At 54.1% G+C, this 17,804-nt stretch overlaps 2 protein-coding genes and 1 long non-coding RNA gene across 3 annotated transcripts in view; 1 reads left to right on the top strand and 2 right to left on the bottom strand.

The window, feature by feature from the left end:
• The window catches only part of LOC109249095 (uncharacterized), a 26,407-nt gene continuing 8,603 nt past the window's right edge, over positions 1–17,804 (top strand). Inside the window, exon 1 of the long non-coding RNA XR_008419500.1 lies at positions 1–605. This is a non-coding gene — a long non-coding RNA (uncharacterized LOC109249095). The remainder of the gene's footprint in view (positions 606–17,804) is intronic.
• Positions 6,554–10,549, bottom strand: AQP6 (aquaporin 6). The gene is made up of 4 exons (XM_053895008.1): positions 9,912–10,549; positions 8,936–9,094; positions 8,597–8,677; positions 6,554–7,939 (listed from the first exon to the last, which is right to left on the bottom strand). Exons 1-4 carry the CDS (start codon positions 10,272–10,274, stop codon positions 7,727–7,729), a joined length of 816 nt encoding a protein of 271 aa, XP_053750983.1. The 5' UTR covers positions 10,275–10,549; the 3' UTR covers positions 6,554–7,726.
• AQP5 (aquaporin 5) overlaps positions 16,804–17,804 on the bottom strand; it is a 3,839-nt gene continuing 2,838 nt past the window's right edge. The window contains exon 4 of the mRNA XM_053895009.1: positions 16,804–17,545. Within this exon, the coding sequence (XP_053750984.1) occupies positions 17,360–17,545 (186 nt within the window). The 3' untranslated portion in view covers positions 16,804–17,359. The remainder of the gene's footprint in view (positions 17,546–17,804) is intronic.

Raw genomic sequence — 17,804 nt, forward strand, 5'->3', positions numbered from 1 at the left:
AGAGCCTGATGTGGAGCTCAAAGCCACAAACCACAAGATCATGACCTGAGCCGAAGTTGGACGCTTAACCGACTGAGCCACCCAGGCACCCCTCCAGGGCTGTTTTCTGTGTGGAAGGAGGAGGATGTGTTGGTGTGAATGTTTGCCGTTCCTCCTTGTGGGAGTCAGTTCTCGGGTCACCCATGTGCATCTTGTGTGCTCTGAAGCTCAGAGCCAAGAATAGGCAAGTCTCTGAGCCAAAGTCATCAGCCTGCTTCTAGAAACGTGTCAGCGGATTAGCTTATTGGCTTTCCCCCTGAGTGGCATTAGCTCTCACCCCATCTCATGTTCACCATCTGGCTTTGAGTAAGAAGTCTTCAAGTGATCTCTCTTGAGCAGCCTGCTCTGTGCCAGGGCTTTCTGAGGGCTGTTCAGCTTTCTTCCTCATCAACCCCAGGACCCATTTCTCTCCAAGAAGTAGTCTGTTGTGTCCACACATATGCACACCTGGCATCAGAAGAATACTTCAGGCCTCAGAGGGAACAAAATCAGCTCAAAGGAGAATGAGTCTGTGTGGTCAGTGGCCTAAAGTCTTTTGTTGTCAAAACAAGTGGATTTGTCTTTAGGTAAGTTTTTAAAATGGAGTTGCTGGGGCGCTTGGGTGGCTCAGTCGGTTAAGCATCCGACTTCAGCTTAGGTCATGATCTCACAGCTCATGAGTTCAAGCCCCGAGTGTGGCTCTGTGCTGACAGCTCAGAGCCTGGAGCCTGCTTCTGATTCTGTGTCCCTCTCTCTCTCTGCCCCTCCCCTGTTCCCACTCTGTCTCTCTCTCAAAAAACTAAATAAGCATTAAAAAATAATAAAATAAAATGGAGTTGCTCCTGCCACAGAGAAAGCTCTTCCTGCCTGTGAGATAGTACAGTTTGTGCAGATTTTAGGAGAGCAAGACATACGAAGGGGCTGGGGTTTTTCTTCCTCACTGGAAAGCAAGGCCTCAGGTGGGCTGCGTAAATGAACCACCTCTCCTCCTCCCAGGGAGCTGGCTGCTTTCTCCTCTTAGGTTAATATACGTTGACTGGGGCTAAACGCCTGATGCTTCTGGACAGAGTCCAGCCCCTCAGCAGAGCAGCCGCACTGGGGAGATACAGCTGCTGGCATTAAAGGGCTAAGCCCTTTCCAGCTGCTTTGCTTTAACGGGAGCTGCCTGCAGTCGGCAGCTTAACGGAGCTGTTTTAGCCCGATTAGGAGGAAATGACTAATCTCGGCATCTTCTCATGGCACTGGCCTGGAGGCTCTGGGGAAGATAACCCGGTAGGGTGGGAAGTGGTTGGATAAATGGTGTTGGAGTGCTAGGCGATTATCCCCTCAAAAATGGTGGTCCCTGCTTGACATGGTTTGTGTTTTATTTTGTCTCCATAAAAAAACATGGGGTTTTCTTCACTGGCCTCCCTGGCACTGAGGGAGAGGAGATGTTTACCATGTTGGGTGGCCTGGGTATTTAAAAGCTGGAATAGAGTTGAGAGCATATGAGGACAATGGTGCCCGTCCCCCTTAGAGGAAGAAGACTTGAGACCCTCTCATGTGGTTCCCACTTTGGCCTTCCATTCCCCTTCGCTTTAAAATCTGACGTAAAGAGGGGCGCCTGGGTGGCTCAGTCAGTTAAGCATCCGACTTCAGCCCGGGTCACGATCTCGCGGTCCGTGAGTTCGAGCCCCGCGTCGGGCTCTGGGCTGATGGCTCAGAGCCTGGAGCCTGCTTCCGATTCTGTCTCCTCTCTCTCTGCCCGTCCCCCGTTCATGCTCTGTCTCTGTCTCAAAAATAAATAAACGTTAAAAAAATAAATAAAATCTGATGTAAAGAGCCAAGATCCAGAGGAGAAATGATCATTTTCTTGGTCATAAGATGCACTTAAAATATATTTTTTAAATATTTCTGAGGATTGGGATATCTTATAATCAATGACATCTTACAAATACAATGCAGTGTTTTTCTTTTTTAGTAGCTCATAAAATAGTGGTGCATCTTATTAACCATGTTATTTGGGCTAGAAGCGTTAGCTGTTCCTGGGAGGTAGGCTGTTGGCTAGACCAGATGTGGAGACCAGGGAACCTGCTACTTAGCTGTGGTTGAAGAGCTTTAAAACAGGGAGTTCTCTGCATCTGAAGGAGGCTGCAGGATAGGAAAAGCAGGGCTCAGCCTTGGGACATCTAGCGCAAAGAGGCAGGCAGCCAATGTGTAGGATAGGATCAAAATCTGTCCCAGTCATGACCCATCCTGGAGCCATTTCATGTGACCCCCGAGTTGGGGAAAGGTAGCGAAAAGCCATTGTGAATCAGTGAGGCTATGACCAAAATAATAGTACTTCCTGGTGGAGTTCTGAAATCAGTACATAGTACTGAAACATTGGGGTGCTTTAACACGTAAAAGAGACTAGAGGTCTGTTTGGGCAGGGAGCTGGGAGTATTTCTTGCAATCCTTTGTCTAATTTGCTCACCAAATCCAGAATATCAGAGGTCTTTCCTCCCTTGAAACTGGAAGGCCATGGTTCGGGGACCCATAAAAAAAAAAAAAAGACAGTCAAGTTAAGGAAACTGTTGCCCTGAGACAAGGAGTAGAATAAAAACATAATTTTGTTTAAGAAGGTCTTCATGTTCCAATAGAGGTGTTCAAACAACTCCAGAGGGGTGTTCAGTGCCAGGATGGAGGTGTGTGCAGAGTGCTGTGGGAGCTCAGGAGTGGGCGGCTGGAGGCATAACATGACATTATAGCTGCGTCTCAGGATGAACAGGGCAGCTAGAGAGGGCTGGGAAGCACGTTCTGGGCGGAGAGGCACCTCCAGCCTGGTGCCTCATAACTGGACATCCCCAGCGACTGTCCTGGCCTCTCCTCTGATCTCGGCCCGGGCCCTGGCCTGGCTGGGCCTCGTTCCATATGTCCGTGGGGCTGGAGTGGAGTTGTTGGTCCCTGCCACCAGGGACCCAGCTCTAGCAATAACTGCCCCTTTAGCTGACTTAATCAGAGCTCTGACGCAGTTTTCACTTCCTCCTTTTCTACGCATTAACTGCAGTCTATTAATTAGTGCTGTCGGACACCACACTCCCATAAACCACCTTCACTAACCGAGCTCCCCTCCAGCTTTTGCTAACTATGCACTGCTCCTCAGTGTAGCTGCCCCTCCCTGAGAGGTGATTGCACATCTTGGCTGTGCAGACCCCCCGCCCCAGCTACCCAAGTGGCCACTATTTGGCCAGATGCTTCTTGATTAGCTCTTAACTTCTCCCTTCCCTTCCTCACTCCCTGTCTTCCACCTGACATTGCTGGGGCCTGGCACTGGCTTGGGGTTAACATCCCTCTCGATCGGGAGCTCTCTTCTCGCGCTGCTTCAGGTCGTGAAGTGCAGTGCTGTGGGCCCGGAGGGACTGAGCCCATCGCTTCTCCTGACCCAGTGCACTCTCCCATCAAGACCCCAATCAGCTTGTTGCAGATCATTTGACCTTATTATAGATCAGAGATCACAGACTTTGATATGTGCTACCTTTTATTTTTATTTTTTTTTAATTGTTTTTTTAACGTTTATTTATTTTTGAGACAGAGAGAGACAGAGCATGAATGGGGGAGGGTCAGAGAGAGAGAGGGAGACACAGAATCTGAAACAGGCTCCAGGCTCTGAGCTGTCAGCACAGAGCCCGACTCGGGGCTTGAACTCACGAACCGCGAGATCATGACCTGAGCTGAAGTCGGACGCTTAACCGACTGAGCCACCCAGGCGCCCCTGTGCTACCTTTTAAACCCTCAGCAACGATGGCTGCTCCCCTTATGTTTTCTTAGCTTTCATATAAAATTCCAGATGTTCAAAGCCCTGCATCTTTTTACCCCCTTATATCTGCCCAGATTCCTTACTCTCATTCCCTCAGTCTTTCCACAAACCAGCTCTCAGCCATGATCACTCCAGTGCTCCAGTTCTCTGTTCTGGGGAGGTATTTCTTTCTTTCTTGGGTTTGATTCTTTTTTTTTTTTTTTTTTTTTTTTTTAAGTTTACTTATTTTTAGTAACAAAAGCCAATGTGGGGCTTGAACTCACAACCCCAAGATCTGGTTGCATGTTCTTCTGAGTCAGCCAGGAGCCCTTTGGGTTTGATTCTTGACTCCTTTCCTCTGGGATCTTCCTCCCCCCAACAGACTCATACACACACACTCCTTTGCTTAAGCTAACTAAGGCTGGGGAATGGGGAGGAAGTGTTTCCTTCTTTAGTACTAGCCGGCTGGGCTGCAACTGGGCTGCATTTGAAACTGCCGGGGAGGCTGCTGAGCCATTGGCAGAGGGAACTGCAGTCTACCGCAGAGATGGGGACAGCCCTACCAGCCACTGAGATCTGTGTCAGGTGCCTTGCTAAACACATACATCCCATGTGGTTCCAGCCCTCTTATCACATAGACCCCATTCTCCAGATGAGGAAAGTGAGGCAGGATCCTTAAGAAACTTGCTCAAGTTCACACAGCTACATAACTGCCTGAGCCTGTATTTAAATGTTTTCAACCCTTTCAACCCATATTATACCTTCATGTAGTCTTTTTTTTTTTTTTTTTTTTTTTTTTTTTAATTTAAACCATGGTGCACAGAAACCTTTAAGTCAAAGTGATTTTGTTTGGAAGTTGGAAGTCTCTGGATAATTCTCCAGCCTTCTCCTCCTCTCCCCTCAGTCCAAAGTCCGAGGAGCCTAAATGTGTTCCAGAGCTTGGCCCCTTCCTGGGCTCTCCCTTCAGCCTTGCACAGTGTGGTCCCAGTGTGTCCTCTTTACAGCCCCGAGGTAGCAGTGGGGGCGGGAAGTGGAGAGGGGCTTCCTGCCAGCCAATGGGGAAGCGACAGCCCAGGCTCTGTGCTCACATCATCTGCTCCTGCTAAGACAATCATCAACATAAAAGGCTAATTGTATTAATCACCAAGGCACCCCCTCCCTTTTGGGAGAATTATGAATTGCAATTGCAGATGGCTCCACTGATTGAAGGCAGTGCTCAGCAGGGAGAAGGGCCAGATCAGATTACACACCATTAATTAAAAACTTCCCCTGACAAACAGGAGGAAGGGCGGGCGCACCAAGGGTCTGCCTGGTTGGGTCTCCGTCCTCCCCATGGTCCTGCCCCCCATCCAGACCTAGGGGCCGGGACTGTGAAGCTTCATTGCCCCTGGCTGGAACCTCTGAATTTGGCTCCCTGAGGGCCAGCCCTTCCCTCATCCAAACAGATGGCTGGCTGTCCTATTAAAGGGCTCCAGAGAAGGAGAAACTAACCTTTGGTTACTCATTCCTGTGTCTAACTTTGGATGCTTTTCAGATTCTAACCTATTTCCTCACTTTTCATGAAGCTTGTGTCTTCTTGCTCTAGTCTGTTCTGACAGAGCACAACTCTAAAGATCTAGTTGTGAAATTAGCCCCCAGCTCTCTCTCCAAGCAGATCCCCTTACGTTTTTGGCCTGGAAGTTCCTGAGACAGAGGTTACACAGTCTGCTCTGGAGTAGTTGGGTTGGGGGGTGGGGGGCTCAAGTGTGGGTGTGCACTCTCGTCCAGCTGCCCCTCCCTTGGAGCATAGGCATCCTCAGCTGCTCTCATCCCGGCTCGTCTGAACTTGTAACTCCTGAATTCTCCTCTTGATCAATTACTGCCTCCCCTCCTTCCCCAGTCGCCCGGCCTCAGTCATTCATTCCTCAAACTTTTATTGAGCACCCAGTGTGTGCTCTGCTCTGGGGACGCAGAGACAATTTGTCTAGGAGCTTCAGAGCCCACTGCAGGAGCTCCACCCCTCCTGCCCTCTTCAACCTTCTAGTTCTTGTTTCCTTCCCTCCTCTGGCTGCAGCTCAGATAAGCCCCCCCGGAGCTCTATTTTGGAGAATTCTAAGCTGGAGCTGGGGAGACCTTAGGGGGCTGTGGTACTGAGCTGGGTGACCTTTAGCAAGTCAATTACATCCTCTATACGCGCGTGTGTGCGCGCACACACACACACACACACACACACACACACACCCAGCTGTCCCTGCTTATGAAAGGGCACGAGAAGCCTCTGGGCTCTGAGAGATTGTGAAGATGGATGAGTGGGGCCCGGCTTGGAGAGATGTGACTAGTATTCTGCACTGACAATATTATAGAACGCTGAACACGGCCGCTGTGGCCACGAGCACTTGGGGACTCAGCTCTTGTTCTGTCACCCTGCCCTTGAAAGACTTTGGTAGCCCCTCCCATCCCCAGCGCCTTTGGAGACATCATGGAAAAGGACCTATCTTTTTTATGGATTTGGTTGCTGTATCTCAGGGTACCATGGTGATGAGCACCATAGAGATGAGAAGAAATGACTTTTATTGGCTTGTCTCTTTGTTCCGGTGTCCCCCCTCACCCCCCCTCCACACACACACACAAAGCTCCCAGGTCAGCAGACCCAGGAGAGAAGGAGGCAGGGCCCCGTGTAAGTGGAACAGATGAAAGGAGAAAAATGTACTCTCTTTTCCCTCCCTCTCAATCATCCCCCCATCTCTCTCTTTCTTCCTCCCTCCCATTACCAAAAGCAATTGTATTCAAACCCGATAATTACAGTAACAGCTACAATAATCATCATTTATTGTTTGTTTTTTAAGCATTTTAACTTCCAAAAACATTTTCCAATCTCGTTTTCACAGCAGGCCCTGGGGGAGGACTATGCCCATTTTATAGCTGGGGAAGCCGAGATCCAGGTAGGACCCCAAGTCATGGGGAGAGTATGTTTACAGCAGCTTGTAAATATTAGCAAACCAATTGAGACCTAGGAGTCCTTCAGAGGCACTGAAGGCAAATCTTGGTTTCTTGGGTCATTCCTGAGTTCTTACCATCCTTGGACTTAATAGCATTTTGAGGATCTTGGTAGAACTGAGAATGAGGCTGGAGACAGCTTGTGGCCCAGGTCATGGGCTGGGGGCTGGGATAGGGACTCCCCCCCCCTCTCTGGATTGCTCCCATGAATGGGGATGGGGGATGGAAGGTGGGCAAACACCTGGAAAAGGCCTGTTTGGCCCAAACCTCCCTTGCCTATATGCTGCCCCTCTGCCAGCCCTAGAAAAGGCTCCTCTTTGTGTCAGCGCTTCCCAAGGATGGGGTCCTCTCCTGAGCATTTGGAGGTGTGAGGAATGAAGATCTATTGGAAGGGCTGTCTCTGTCCTCAGGAAGCCCCCACACTGAGGGCAGGTCCCTAGCCCCCAAACCATACCCAAGAGCAGAGATAATACCTTTGAGGAGCTCAGAGACTGTCCTGGGGCCTGATTCTTCTGGGAAGTCTGGCTCTCCCCGCCAAGGGTGGGGTGAGAAGTTGGGGCTCCCCGAGGTCTCTACATCTCTTAGTGTCTAAGCTGAGTGGCTGTCTGGGCTCCAATACTCAAGACAAGGGGGTCTGGAGGCCCAGGATGCCCACCAGAGTCCAGATGGATGAGAGAAGGGGAGGACAGTCATGAATTCCCCTGCCTCCTTCTGCTCTGTCCCATTAAGAGATGTAGGAGGAGGAAACTGAACAGATTTGCTCCCCAGATTCTTTCTATCCAGAAATATAATGCCAGGGATAGGGAGTGGCATTCCCTGCCCACCCTGTTAGGACAAGAGGCCAAGCCTCCCCGTCTTTCCTGCCCTCATCCACCCCCAACCCCGCTTTCCTTGTAAAACCTGAAGTCTAGTTCTACGAGGCATGCTACCCACCTAAAGGGCGCCTCTCAGAAGCCGGAAGGTGGGGGCCAAGTTCTATACCACCTGACATGCATTGCCCATTTCAGTGTCCCCTGAACTGCACTGGGATTCTTTCTTCTCGGGCTCCACCCCTGTCATTTTCTCCACTTCTTCAGTGCCCATGAGGATGACCAGTCGCTGGGCCATGGTTCTGGTGTCAGGGAACAGGATAAAGTTGTAGATCAGCGAAGCCAGGACAGCTCCTGTCAGGGGTCCCACCCAGAAGATCTGCAAAAGCAGAGAGAAGTAGGTGCCCCAGTCAGGAGCTATGAGGATCATAGGGTAGCTTTGGGATCCCTGCCCGCCTCCCTAGTGTTGGCTCCGTCGTCCGGGACCCCTCGAGCTGCTGCAAGTTGACAAAATTGAGAAGCAGGTGTTCTGCCTTTCAGGTCCCTGCAGGTGAGGTGACCTTGCCTTCAATAGGGCGGGCCCAGTCTCCTCACCACTCTGTTTCCCTCCTCTCCCCTCCTGTGTTCCAACCAGAAGCCCTGGCTAGTGCTGTTCCTGTCTCTGCTGGTGTGTGTGTCTATTTCTGTTTGTCTTTTTCTTTATCCAAGTTTGGAAACTGGTCCAGCTGGAGAAAGTGAATAAGGAAACAGCCAGGACTTAAGGCCTGGGCCAAGGCTGCATCTCCTGTCCTGGCCCATTTATGGACATTCCACTGGGTACTCTGGGCTACTGAAGCTGGAAAGACAGGAAATACAAGCCAGGATACTCGCTTTTGTCTTCTGAGCTTAGGGAAACCTCCTCTGGGGGTCAAGATGGCCTGTGGTAGGGGGCCTTGTCTCCCCAAGTCCCTGTGGACCCACCGCTGGTGAAAGCCACAATCCCTATCTCCCCTGCTCAGGCTCTCCCCACCTAATGGCTGCCAGTACAGGCTCTCACCCAGTGGACCGTGAACTTCCCAACGACGATGGCGGGGCCAAAGGAGCGGGCTGGGTTCATGGAGCAGCCGGTGAAGTAGATCTGGAGGGGCAAGTGGAGGTTTGTGGTGTGAGGAGGCTTAAAGCAGGCCTGGGAGGGGACAGCCTCTTCTGCCCTGGCTTAGAGCCCCGGCACCCGCCTTGGGCACTGCCGTATCCTGGGCCCGGACTGTGGGAACACAGCCTCGGCCCAACGCATTAGGGGCTCAGGGAGGGACACTTCCTGGCCTTCAGGGCCTCTGCAGTCTCCCCAAGGAGGGATCAGTGTGTGCATACACACAGTGCCCTCTTTGCCTCTTACCCCAATGAGATGGCCCAATGCCACAGAGATCCCAATCACGATAGCTGGGGAGCCCGATGCTTGACGGTTGTTGGTGGAAGCAAAAACACAGAGCACCAACTGCAGGGTCAGAACCAGCTCCACTGCCACAGCCTGGCCAGTTGAGACGTTGCTCTGGACCTGGGTGAGGAGGAGGCTATGCTGGAGGTGAAGGGTCTCTGCCAGGGGTTGGCGACCCCATTGGACCTCATTGCCTCACTGTGAGGAGGTGATGCCTCACCACCGCCAAGTCCAGGACTTAAGGAGATGAAGGATCAGGGACAGCTGGCAGTAGAGTTCGGGTCAGCCCTGGACATTTGCTGCCTGCAGAAACGCGTGGCACCCCCTCCTAGCCCACCGGTTTGTTGAGGCCAGTAGCTGGCGACAGGCTCAGGACTGGTGGGGAAGGGAAGGCTCAGAGCAGCTGGGGTGCATGTTTTCAAGCAGCCTGGGAGGAGACCGTGGGTAGGAGTGGAAGGAGGAGACTTGGGGAAGTAGGTGGAAGGATAGATGATTAGGGGAATCTGGAGGAGTGAGGCCTCAGGGTGCTGAGGAAGGAGGAACATGGGAACACAGAGGAGCAGGGCACATGGGGCGGACCTGGAGAGAAGAAGGGCATGCCAGGTCTCCTGCATTACCCACAGCCCTCCCCCCCCTCCCCCCCCGCCCCCCCACTACCCTGCCTCTTAAATGCCTGGTCCTTCCCTGACTCTTACTTCTTAGTTACAGCTTCTCTCTGTTCTACCTGTTCCTCGTACCATAACCCCACTCCTGCTCTGCCTGCACTAAGGCCACAGTCTGGTTCCCCTGGGTCCCAGGGCCCAGCCCAGAGCAGGTAAGGAGCACGTGGTCAAGTTATCACCTCCCTGTCCCCTCTCCTCAGGCCTGGTCCTCCACCCTTACCACCTGTGTGGGCATCCCTTTTCTGGCCCTGCTGGGTGACCCTCCCTGCACCTACCATGTTAATCCCAAGGGTCTCTTGGATGTCTCCTGGTATGACCGCATAAAGCACTGAGGCCCCCACAATGGCCCCCGTCAGCTGAGCAGCCACATAGGCCACGGCACGGGGCAGGGAGATTTGGGAGCTCACGAGGAAGGCCAGCGTCACAGCAGGGTTGATGTGGGCCCCGCTGGCCTTCCAGGTGACCTGCACAGCCACGGCCGTGACCAGGTTGAAGGTGATGGCGGTCTGTAGCATGGTGGGACGCGCCGAGGGCCAGGGCAGACTGGAGCCCACACCAAAGAACACGTACAGCCCTGTGGCCAGGAACTCAGCAAACAGCTCCTTGCTGATAGCTCTCCAGAGCTGGCCCAGCAGCATCCTGGCCAAGCCTCACCCGCCTGGCCACACGGTGTCCTGGTCCTGCTGCTTTGGCTCCCGCCTCTACTCCTGGGGCCTCTTGCCTCTGATCTTCGCTGTCTCCTGGGGTCTCTTGCCTCTGGCTTGCTCTGGCTGTCTCACTGTGTTGAGGCTCCTCTGGCCCCCACCTGGTCAGATTGTGCAGGGAGCAGGCGCACAGGATTATGTGTGTCTGGGTGGGTGGGAGGTGCGGGGCTCATATAAGGAGTGGTGCTCACACGCTTGCCCCACCCTGAGCTCACCTGACAGCTGGGGGAGGGGGGCGGCCTCCAGGTGCTGAGCTGGAACCTCCAGGTTTCCAAGCTGGACGGGCCTCACTCTGCGGCAGGCACAGGCCTGGCCCAAGGGTGGCAGGTACAGGAGTCATGGTGGGCATGGGATTCCAGGGTGCTCACATCCCGATGTCAGCTCAGAGGCAGCAAGCTCGCCAGGTCCCCAAGTCCAAGGCCTGCTTCAGAGGCTCCTGTTGTCCCGGTCCCCTCTGCCTGCAGGCTCTGCCTCCAGATGGGCTCACACTATTCTATGCCCCATAAACCCAGATGTGAAATGAAGCTCTTTCTCCCTTTCCCACCCAAACCCCTACTCGTAGAAAGCAGATGTGAATAGAGTCAACTTTACTAAGGACATGGGCCTGTGTGGGTGCAGAGGGGACAGAGGGAGGAGGGGTTTATTCCACAGCTAATGAGACGACACGCATGGCAGTGGAGAATTTCCCCTGCCAGCTGGGAATTTCCACTGGTCCTTCACTGCATTGTCCGTGCCCCTTTCTGTCTCCCTTGCCCACCCCCTCCCTTTCAGCCCCTTTCCCCTCCACTATCTGCTCTCCTCCTTCTCGGGGGCCTGAACAATTCTGCTCAAGCCTCTCACAGGGCAGCCGAACCCTTTTTGTGGCAATGCTGGCCCTGAGGTCACCCATGCCCTAGGCTCTTCCCTTTTAACCCCAGCAGAATGTCGAGGTATTTTCTCAAACAAAGGTGCTCCTTCTCTCCCTAAGAAGAATCAGTGTGGCTGTTAAGATAACAGTTTTCATCTTTTAACCACACGGGTGTGCCCTGACCTTGCCCCTGGCCAAATCTCCCTGCTCAGTTGATATCCCCCAGTTGTCCTTAGGCTCCTCAAATGCAGCCTGTCTCAGAAGGAGACCCTCATCTCTCTCTGTGGCCCCCCCCCCCCCAAATGCACTATTCCTGTTTTCTCCAGCTCTGTTGGGGGCACCTGGGAAGCATCCTTGACCCTCCTCTCCCTCCTGCCCCCAACCAATAGTGGCATCAAATCCTGCTGATTTTGAATCTTAAATATTTCTCGACTGTGCCCTCTTTTTGCCACCCCTGCTGCCCTGCGGCCTTTAACCATTCTCTCCGTCTGCTCCCTCACTCAGCTCCAATCAATTATCCACACTGCAGCCTGAGTGATCTTTCTAAAATGCAAATCTGATCCTGCTGTTCCTCTGCTAAAATCCCTTCAAAGCATCCCTCATGCCTGGCCTACAAGGTCCTCTGGGATCCTGCTCTTCCTACCTCATCTCTCCCCGCTCCCTGCTTTGTCCTTTACCCGGTGGCCTCACCAAAGGGCCAGTGGTTCTGGAACACTCCGTTGCTGGTCTTTCCTTGGCGGATGCCCTGTCTTCTTCTCAGAGAGCCCTTCCTACGTCCTTTGCTTGGGTAACTCCTAACTCATCCCTAAGGCTCAACTTCAGTGTCACCTCCTTTCCTGGGTGAGGGAGGACCCCTCTGCGTACTCCCACCACACCTGGGCATTTTCATACACTCCAGTCACCACAGAGTGCTGTCATGGTGTTAATGTGCCTCCTTAATGAGGCAGTGAGTCCCTCAGGGAGCAGGAGCCAAATTTCGCTCATCCCCACATACAGTGCTGTGCACAGGGATTAGCCATAGTTGGTGCTCAGTAAATATCTGTTGAGTGAACGAATGGACGAATAAAAGCTTCCTGACCTCCTGGAGGCAGGTGACTTTCGTATCTACTTCATCTCAGCCAGCTTATTCTTACGGCCTCATACCTGTCTCACCTGGGATCGAACCCTCTGAAATCTTCCAGGGGAACATCCAGCTCTAATTATAGGTTCTGTCCATCCACCCTCTCCCATCTCAGTCCCTGTAAAATGCCTCCCTCATTCCCTCTCTGTGCTTCCAGCCTTCCTGGCCTCACCCTTCCCCCGACCCCCCAGATCCCCAGGTGGTCAGCGCCCCACCGTCCTGGCTCCCTGTTCTCTTTGCCCCACCTCCTGCATCTCTCCCATTTCATTCTCCTCCACAGCTCTTTGCCTTGATCTGCACTGCTGAGCACTGCTGGAGAAACTTGTCCATCCGTGCAGACTTTTGCCATGACAAGTCCATGGTCTCTGGCCTCAGCAGGGGCCGCCAATCTGCTCAGCAATCCTTATGCCATCCTCAGTCTGCTCGCTCTCTCCCCATTCTTCTAAGGCCTACTTCCAACCTTGCCCAAGCTCTCCAAGTGCCCCCATTCCAGCTTTCTTCCAGAGGATCAGCTTGCCTCCTGTCCCACCTGGAAAGAGACACTCGCAGGCAAGACTTCTTCCCATCCTTCCTGCCAGCCACAAACTCACCTGCCACTGCCCCGTGCCCTCACCAGCTTCCCTCGGGCCCTGAAGAAGAGGCAGCCCTTCTTTTGCATCCAGTCGGGGGGCTCCTCCTTGTGCTCCTGGCTCCCTTTGAGTGACAGACACCCTTTCAGGGCTGGTTCCAGTCTCCTCTGGGGTTTTCACTTCTCCCTCTCCTGGATGCTTCTTGATAACAGGCCTAGAAAATCCTGTAGTAGAGAGACCATTGGCTTCTTATGCCTTTCCTCTTTGTCTCCCTTTCAAGACTTTGCTCAGGTCTAGTTCCACCCTGAAGCCTGCCCTGATATTCCCCTCCAGCCAGTGGCTACTTCTGGCTTCGACCTCCTTAGTGCCTCCCCTGTTCCAGTGCAAACTCCCATGCTTGCCTGGTATAAAAGAGGCTTTCAATAAATGCTCGAGAAATGAAGGAATGTGGCCACAGGGGTAGTGTAGGTGACATTCCTCCCTAGTTCGGTAGGTTCTCTGCCTAGGGGTTGTCCTAGGGAACCTCAAGGGCATCTCTCTCTCTCCCTTCCTGCAGACAGGGCCTCAAAGGGCTTCCCGACACCTTACCTAGCTTCGCTTTCTGCACCTGTCCACCAAGCAGCACTAATGCCTGTCTGTTAAGAGCCTTCGATAAGATAATACAAGCAAAAGCAATTGCACACTGCCGTGTATACTTCACCCCTGACCAATATGTAACTTCTGTGAGCTCAGTTTCCCCGTTTTTAAATGGAGACAATTCCCACTTCCCCATGTGTCATCAGGGGCAAATGTGCTGACACCAGAAGAGTGTCTCTGAGCCAGAAAATTTTGGCTGTTAGGATTGCCGCTCCCCTCACCTCTCCAGTGAGAGGGGTGTGAGGACTGAGCAGGGCTGGGAGGGGTCCTGGCTGCTGTGGCAGTTCCAAGGCTAGTGGCTCCTGCTCTGGGCTCTGGAGGCTGAGAGAATCAAGTACAAGAGCAGCTCTTGTCTCCAGCTGGCCTAGAGCTGAGCCTCCTGTGGCCCTGTCTGGCCCAGAACAAGGTCCTTCAGCCCCTGAGGCCAAGTGAGCCTTGTCCAGGGCTTGCTCCCACGCCAGCTCCTCCCCGGACCCCGCCAGTCCTGGGCTCTACTGCTAAGCTCTGAGGTCCCTTATGCTCAGAGGCTTTTTGCCAAGGCCCCACACCTGGCTGTCTACAGATGCCTGTCAGGTGGCCGTGTGCTTTCAGCCTCCTAGAGCCCTGTCTCTGGGCGCTCCAGCCCGCTGGGTGGCTGTGTCTGTCAGGGAGCGGGGTGTGTATAGGTGCATGTGCACAAGGGGCAGTGTGAGCTCTGACCGAGGTCCTCTCAGCTTGGGGAATGGAGAGGGAGCAAAAGGGAGGGGACATACTGGGAGAGCAGGGAGAACGAAAGCCCTCCAGAAAGGGAAGGGTTCAAGGCAGCTTCCCTCACGTCGTCTCACCAATCCTCCCGAATTGTGGAGGCTTCATCCACACCTGACCGAGGAAGCTGAGGCTCCGAGAGCCAACCCTCTCCTCAACCCCTCGTCCTGTCCACCCCCCTAGACAGCCAGCCTTACGTCCTTTCTCTGCCTTTAAGCCCAGCCCTCCTCCATCTCCCCATTGTGTCCCCAAGTCCACCTTCCTACCTGGTGAAAACCAGCAGCCCCTGGGCAGAGAGGGGGAGGAATCAAGGCTCTTCCCAGGTTCCATTTCTAGGTGGAGCAGAGGGTCAGGGGTGACTGAGCATGTGTGTGCTTGGGTGTGATGCACACATATGCCCCTCTGAGAACACAGGGAGCCAGGCTCCTAGATCTGGTCCTCACCAGCCCTGTGACAGAATGGAAGTGGGTTGATGTGGCTCTTTCTCTTCTCTCTCTCTCTCTCTCTCTCTCTCTCTCTCTCTCTCTCTCTCACACACACACACACACACACACACACACGGAGCAGTCAATGCCGAGAAGACACAGCCCCTTGGGTACAAGTGAAGGTCAGCGTAGACGCGCGGGGTTACTGTGTGCGTGTTCATGTGTGCGCAGGCTTCTGTGGGCTCCGGACCCAGCCGCGCGGATCACACACCAAGGAACACAGCGCCCTCTGCTGGCCAAACAGCCCGCCGCTGCTGCTTGTCCGCCCAAAGGCCTTGGACCCCTCTCGTCCTCTGGCCAGGCCAGGTGGGTGCCCCACCCACCCCTGAAGATCTGTCTCCCATAGGCCCACCGTTCACCTCCTTATGCTCCCCCTGGGGCCCATCCAGAAAAGGAACGCAGGTCGCTGCGCTGGAGGGAGAGGCCAGCCTCCCAGTCGTGTCTGTGCCTGTACCTGAGTCATGTGGGGACTAGAGGGGAAGGGATCCTCTCCCTTCTGCATCTCCTATCCTCCACCTCTATAGTGGACTGGGGGCAGCTGCTTCCTGGTGGCTTAGGCGACCCAGGCCCGTACCCCCATGTGGCTAGAGCCGGGACCCAGGACTTGTGTTAGAGGAAGCCTAGCAGCAGCGGATTCGGTGGACGAGGTCCCCCCCTGCTGGTCGGAGCGGGCATTTGCGGCCTGGCTCCATGGTAGGGGCCAGGGGTCGGATGAGGCAGGTGAGGGCTGGGAAGTCTGCTCCTCCTCACCCACGGTCCCTGGGGCTGCCGCTGGCCAGCCAGGGTCCATCGCTTCTCCCACCCCTTCTCAGTCCATCTCCTGGCCCTACTATCCCCTCCTCTTCCGAGGCAAAACTGAAGACCACGGGGAGAGGTGTCCATTCCAGAGAGAACCAGGAACTCGGGTTCAAACACCTGCAGGAGAGCAGAGGCCCAGAACCAGAGTGTGGCTGGGGTCCCAGATGTGTATGCGCTGGTTTCTTTTCGCATTAGTTTATTGAGCACTGACTCTGAGGTGCTTGGTCCTGTTTGCACCAGCATTTTCCTTCCATCTACTGTCTCATTTAGTGCTCAGAACAATTTATGAGGTGGGTACAAGTATGCCCATGTTACAGATGAGGTAATTAAAACTCAGCCTGTGTTACCCAAAGTTGCAAAGCAGGATTTGAGCTCCAAGCCAGACTCCTTAACTATGACGCAGGACTGTGTCCCGAGCTGCTCATCTGCACGACTTCCACCATTTTTTCCCACAGAGAGCCGACTGGTCCCAGGAATCTCACTCCCTTCATCTTAGACCATTCCCACAGCAACCCTGTGAGGGAAGCATTTTTAAACCTTGTTTTATAGCTGAAGAGATGGAGACTCAGTGAATTTAAGGCGGCTGCCTAAAGAGTGTCAGTGACAAGGGGACAGGCCAGATAAGAGCAGAGCTACAGGCCTACCGGGGAAGATGGTGGGAACAGTGGCTGGCAGAGGCAGGAGAGAGGAGGCCCAGGAAAAGGCTGGACTGGCTGTGGCTTCTGGGTATGTGTGTGGGGCGGACAGGGGTTTTTTCCCTCTGACTGCAGGCTCTCAGCATGGCACCTTTTTGGAAGAGTGAGGTGTACAGAGGGGAGTCCAGGGCTGTGCCTCCTCCGTGATGACAGACCTGGCTGATCACCCCCTTGGCATCTCAAGGGGCTGCTGGCTAGTTCACTTCTCCTCTCCCCGGCCTAGCACTCCCTGGCCCCAGTGCCAGGCCCTCCTCAAGTGGCCCAGACTTGACATAGCTGAGATGGGAGGGGCAAGCAGGCGGGTGGCTTGGTGAGGACCCCTCCTCTGCTCTCATGGCTCGCTCCTGACCTCTTGCTCTATTTCCATATTTGGTCTCTCTCCCTCACCCTCTCTCTTCCTGACCTCGTCTCTATGGCTCTCTAAGCCTCCCCTGGCCTCTGCTTCCCTGTCTATCCACAGAGAACTGTGGAGATCATGGGGAGTGTAGGGGATGATGAAGAGGAGACAGATTGTCCAGAGGGACAGAGGTGTCCCAAAGAGAGGCTCTGGGGAGAGATGAGGGAGAATATCAACATCAGTGGTTTATTGGGAAGCCCCTACCCCAAACACCAGCAGCCCTGCCCCGTGCATTCTTGAGCAGAAATAAATAAGGCAGCATTTAATGAACCGGTCTGTCTCCCTCCTAAGGCAATCTGGGGAGGGGTGGCCTTTGCTGTCCTAGGGACTAGGACCCCTCCGGTTCTTGAGGAGGGGTGGAGGAGGGTGGGGGCTTGCACACTGCAGGCCAGCCCCCCTCTTCCTGGCCTGGCTCCGGGGCAGCCTGTAAGCTTGGTGGTACTTTCACAGTCTCTGAGGTCTGACCTCAGGGCAGCAGTCTGCCCTGTCCCAGAGAGACCCTTCCCCATCAGTCCCCAGTCCCTGGCCCCTGCCCCTGCCCGAGTCCCATCATGGGTTCCTGCTCCCATCCCTAACTGTGAAGCTGGGGGAGCCAGCACCTCCAACCCAGCCCAGAGGACCCAGCGGTGGGGGAAGGAAGCTTTGCTGTCATATATATATATATATATATTTTTTTTTTTTTCCCCTGAGGTTCAGGGGCTGAGGGTCTGGCCCGTGCCTGACACTGGTCAGCGGGCGGTCAGCTCCATGGTCTTCTTTCGCTCCTCTCGCTGTTCCTCCCAGTCCTCCTCAGGCTCATACGTGCCCTTGACGACAGCCACGCGCTCGCTCAGGCTCAGGGAGTTGGGGAAGAGCAGGTAGAAGTAGAGGATGGCAGCCAGGATGGCCCCCACAATGGGCCCTACCCAGAAAACCTGGCGGGGGGGGGGGGGGGGAAGGGCAGCATCAGGGAGCTGAGTCTCAGGCCTCAGAGACCCACAGCTCCCCCTGCAGAGGACAGACCCATGGGCCCTCAGAGAAGATGGATGTACAGAGTTCCAGACCTCCAGAGCGAGAGACTGTCTCCTGACTCAGGAACAGATACGCTGATACCCTATTCTCCAGGGACAGGGACATGGACCACAGACACTCAGATCCTCAAAGGAGACAGATCCCCAGAAGGACAGCACCCCC

The sequence above is a fragment of the Panthera pardus genome, unplaced genomic scaffold, assembly GCF_024362965.1.
Source record: "Panthera pardus isolate Hobbes unplaced genomic scaffold, ASM2436296v1 HiC_scaffold_6, whole genome shotgun sequence".
Taxonomy (NCBI): domain Eukaryota; kingdom Metazoa; phylum Chordata; class Mammalia; order Carnivora; family Felidae; genus Panthera; species Panthera pardus.

Excerpts from the sequence above, each read along its gene's own strand:
- AQP6 (XM_053895008.1), bottom strand. The coding sequence starts at position 10,274 with ATGCTGCTGGGCCAGCTCTGGAGAGCTATCAGCAAGGAGCTGTTTGCT. Across the intron at positions 9,095-9,911 it reads AGACCCTTGGGATTAACATG|GTCCAGAGCAACGTCTCAAC; the intron begins GTAGGTGCAGGG and ends CTCCTCACCCAG. Across the intron at positions 8,678-8,935 it reads CATTGGGCCATCTCATTGGG|ATCTACTTCACCGGCTGCTC; the intron begins GTAAGAGGCAAA and ends TTGCCCCTCCAG.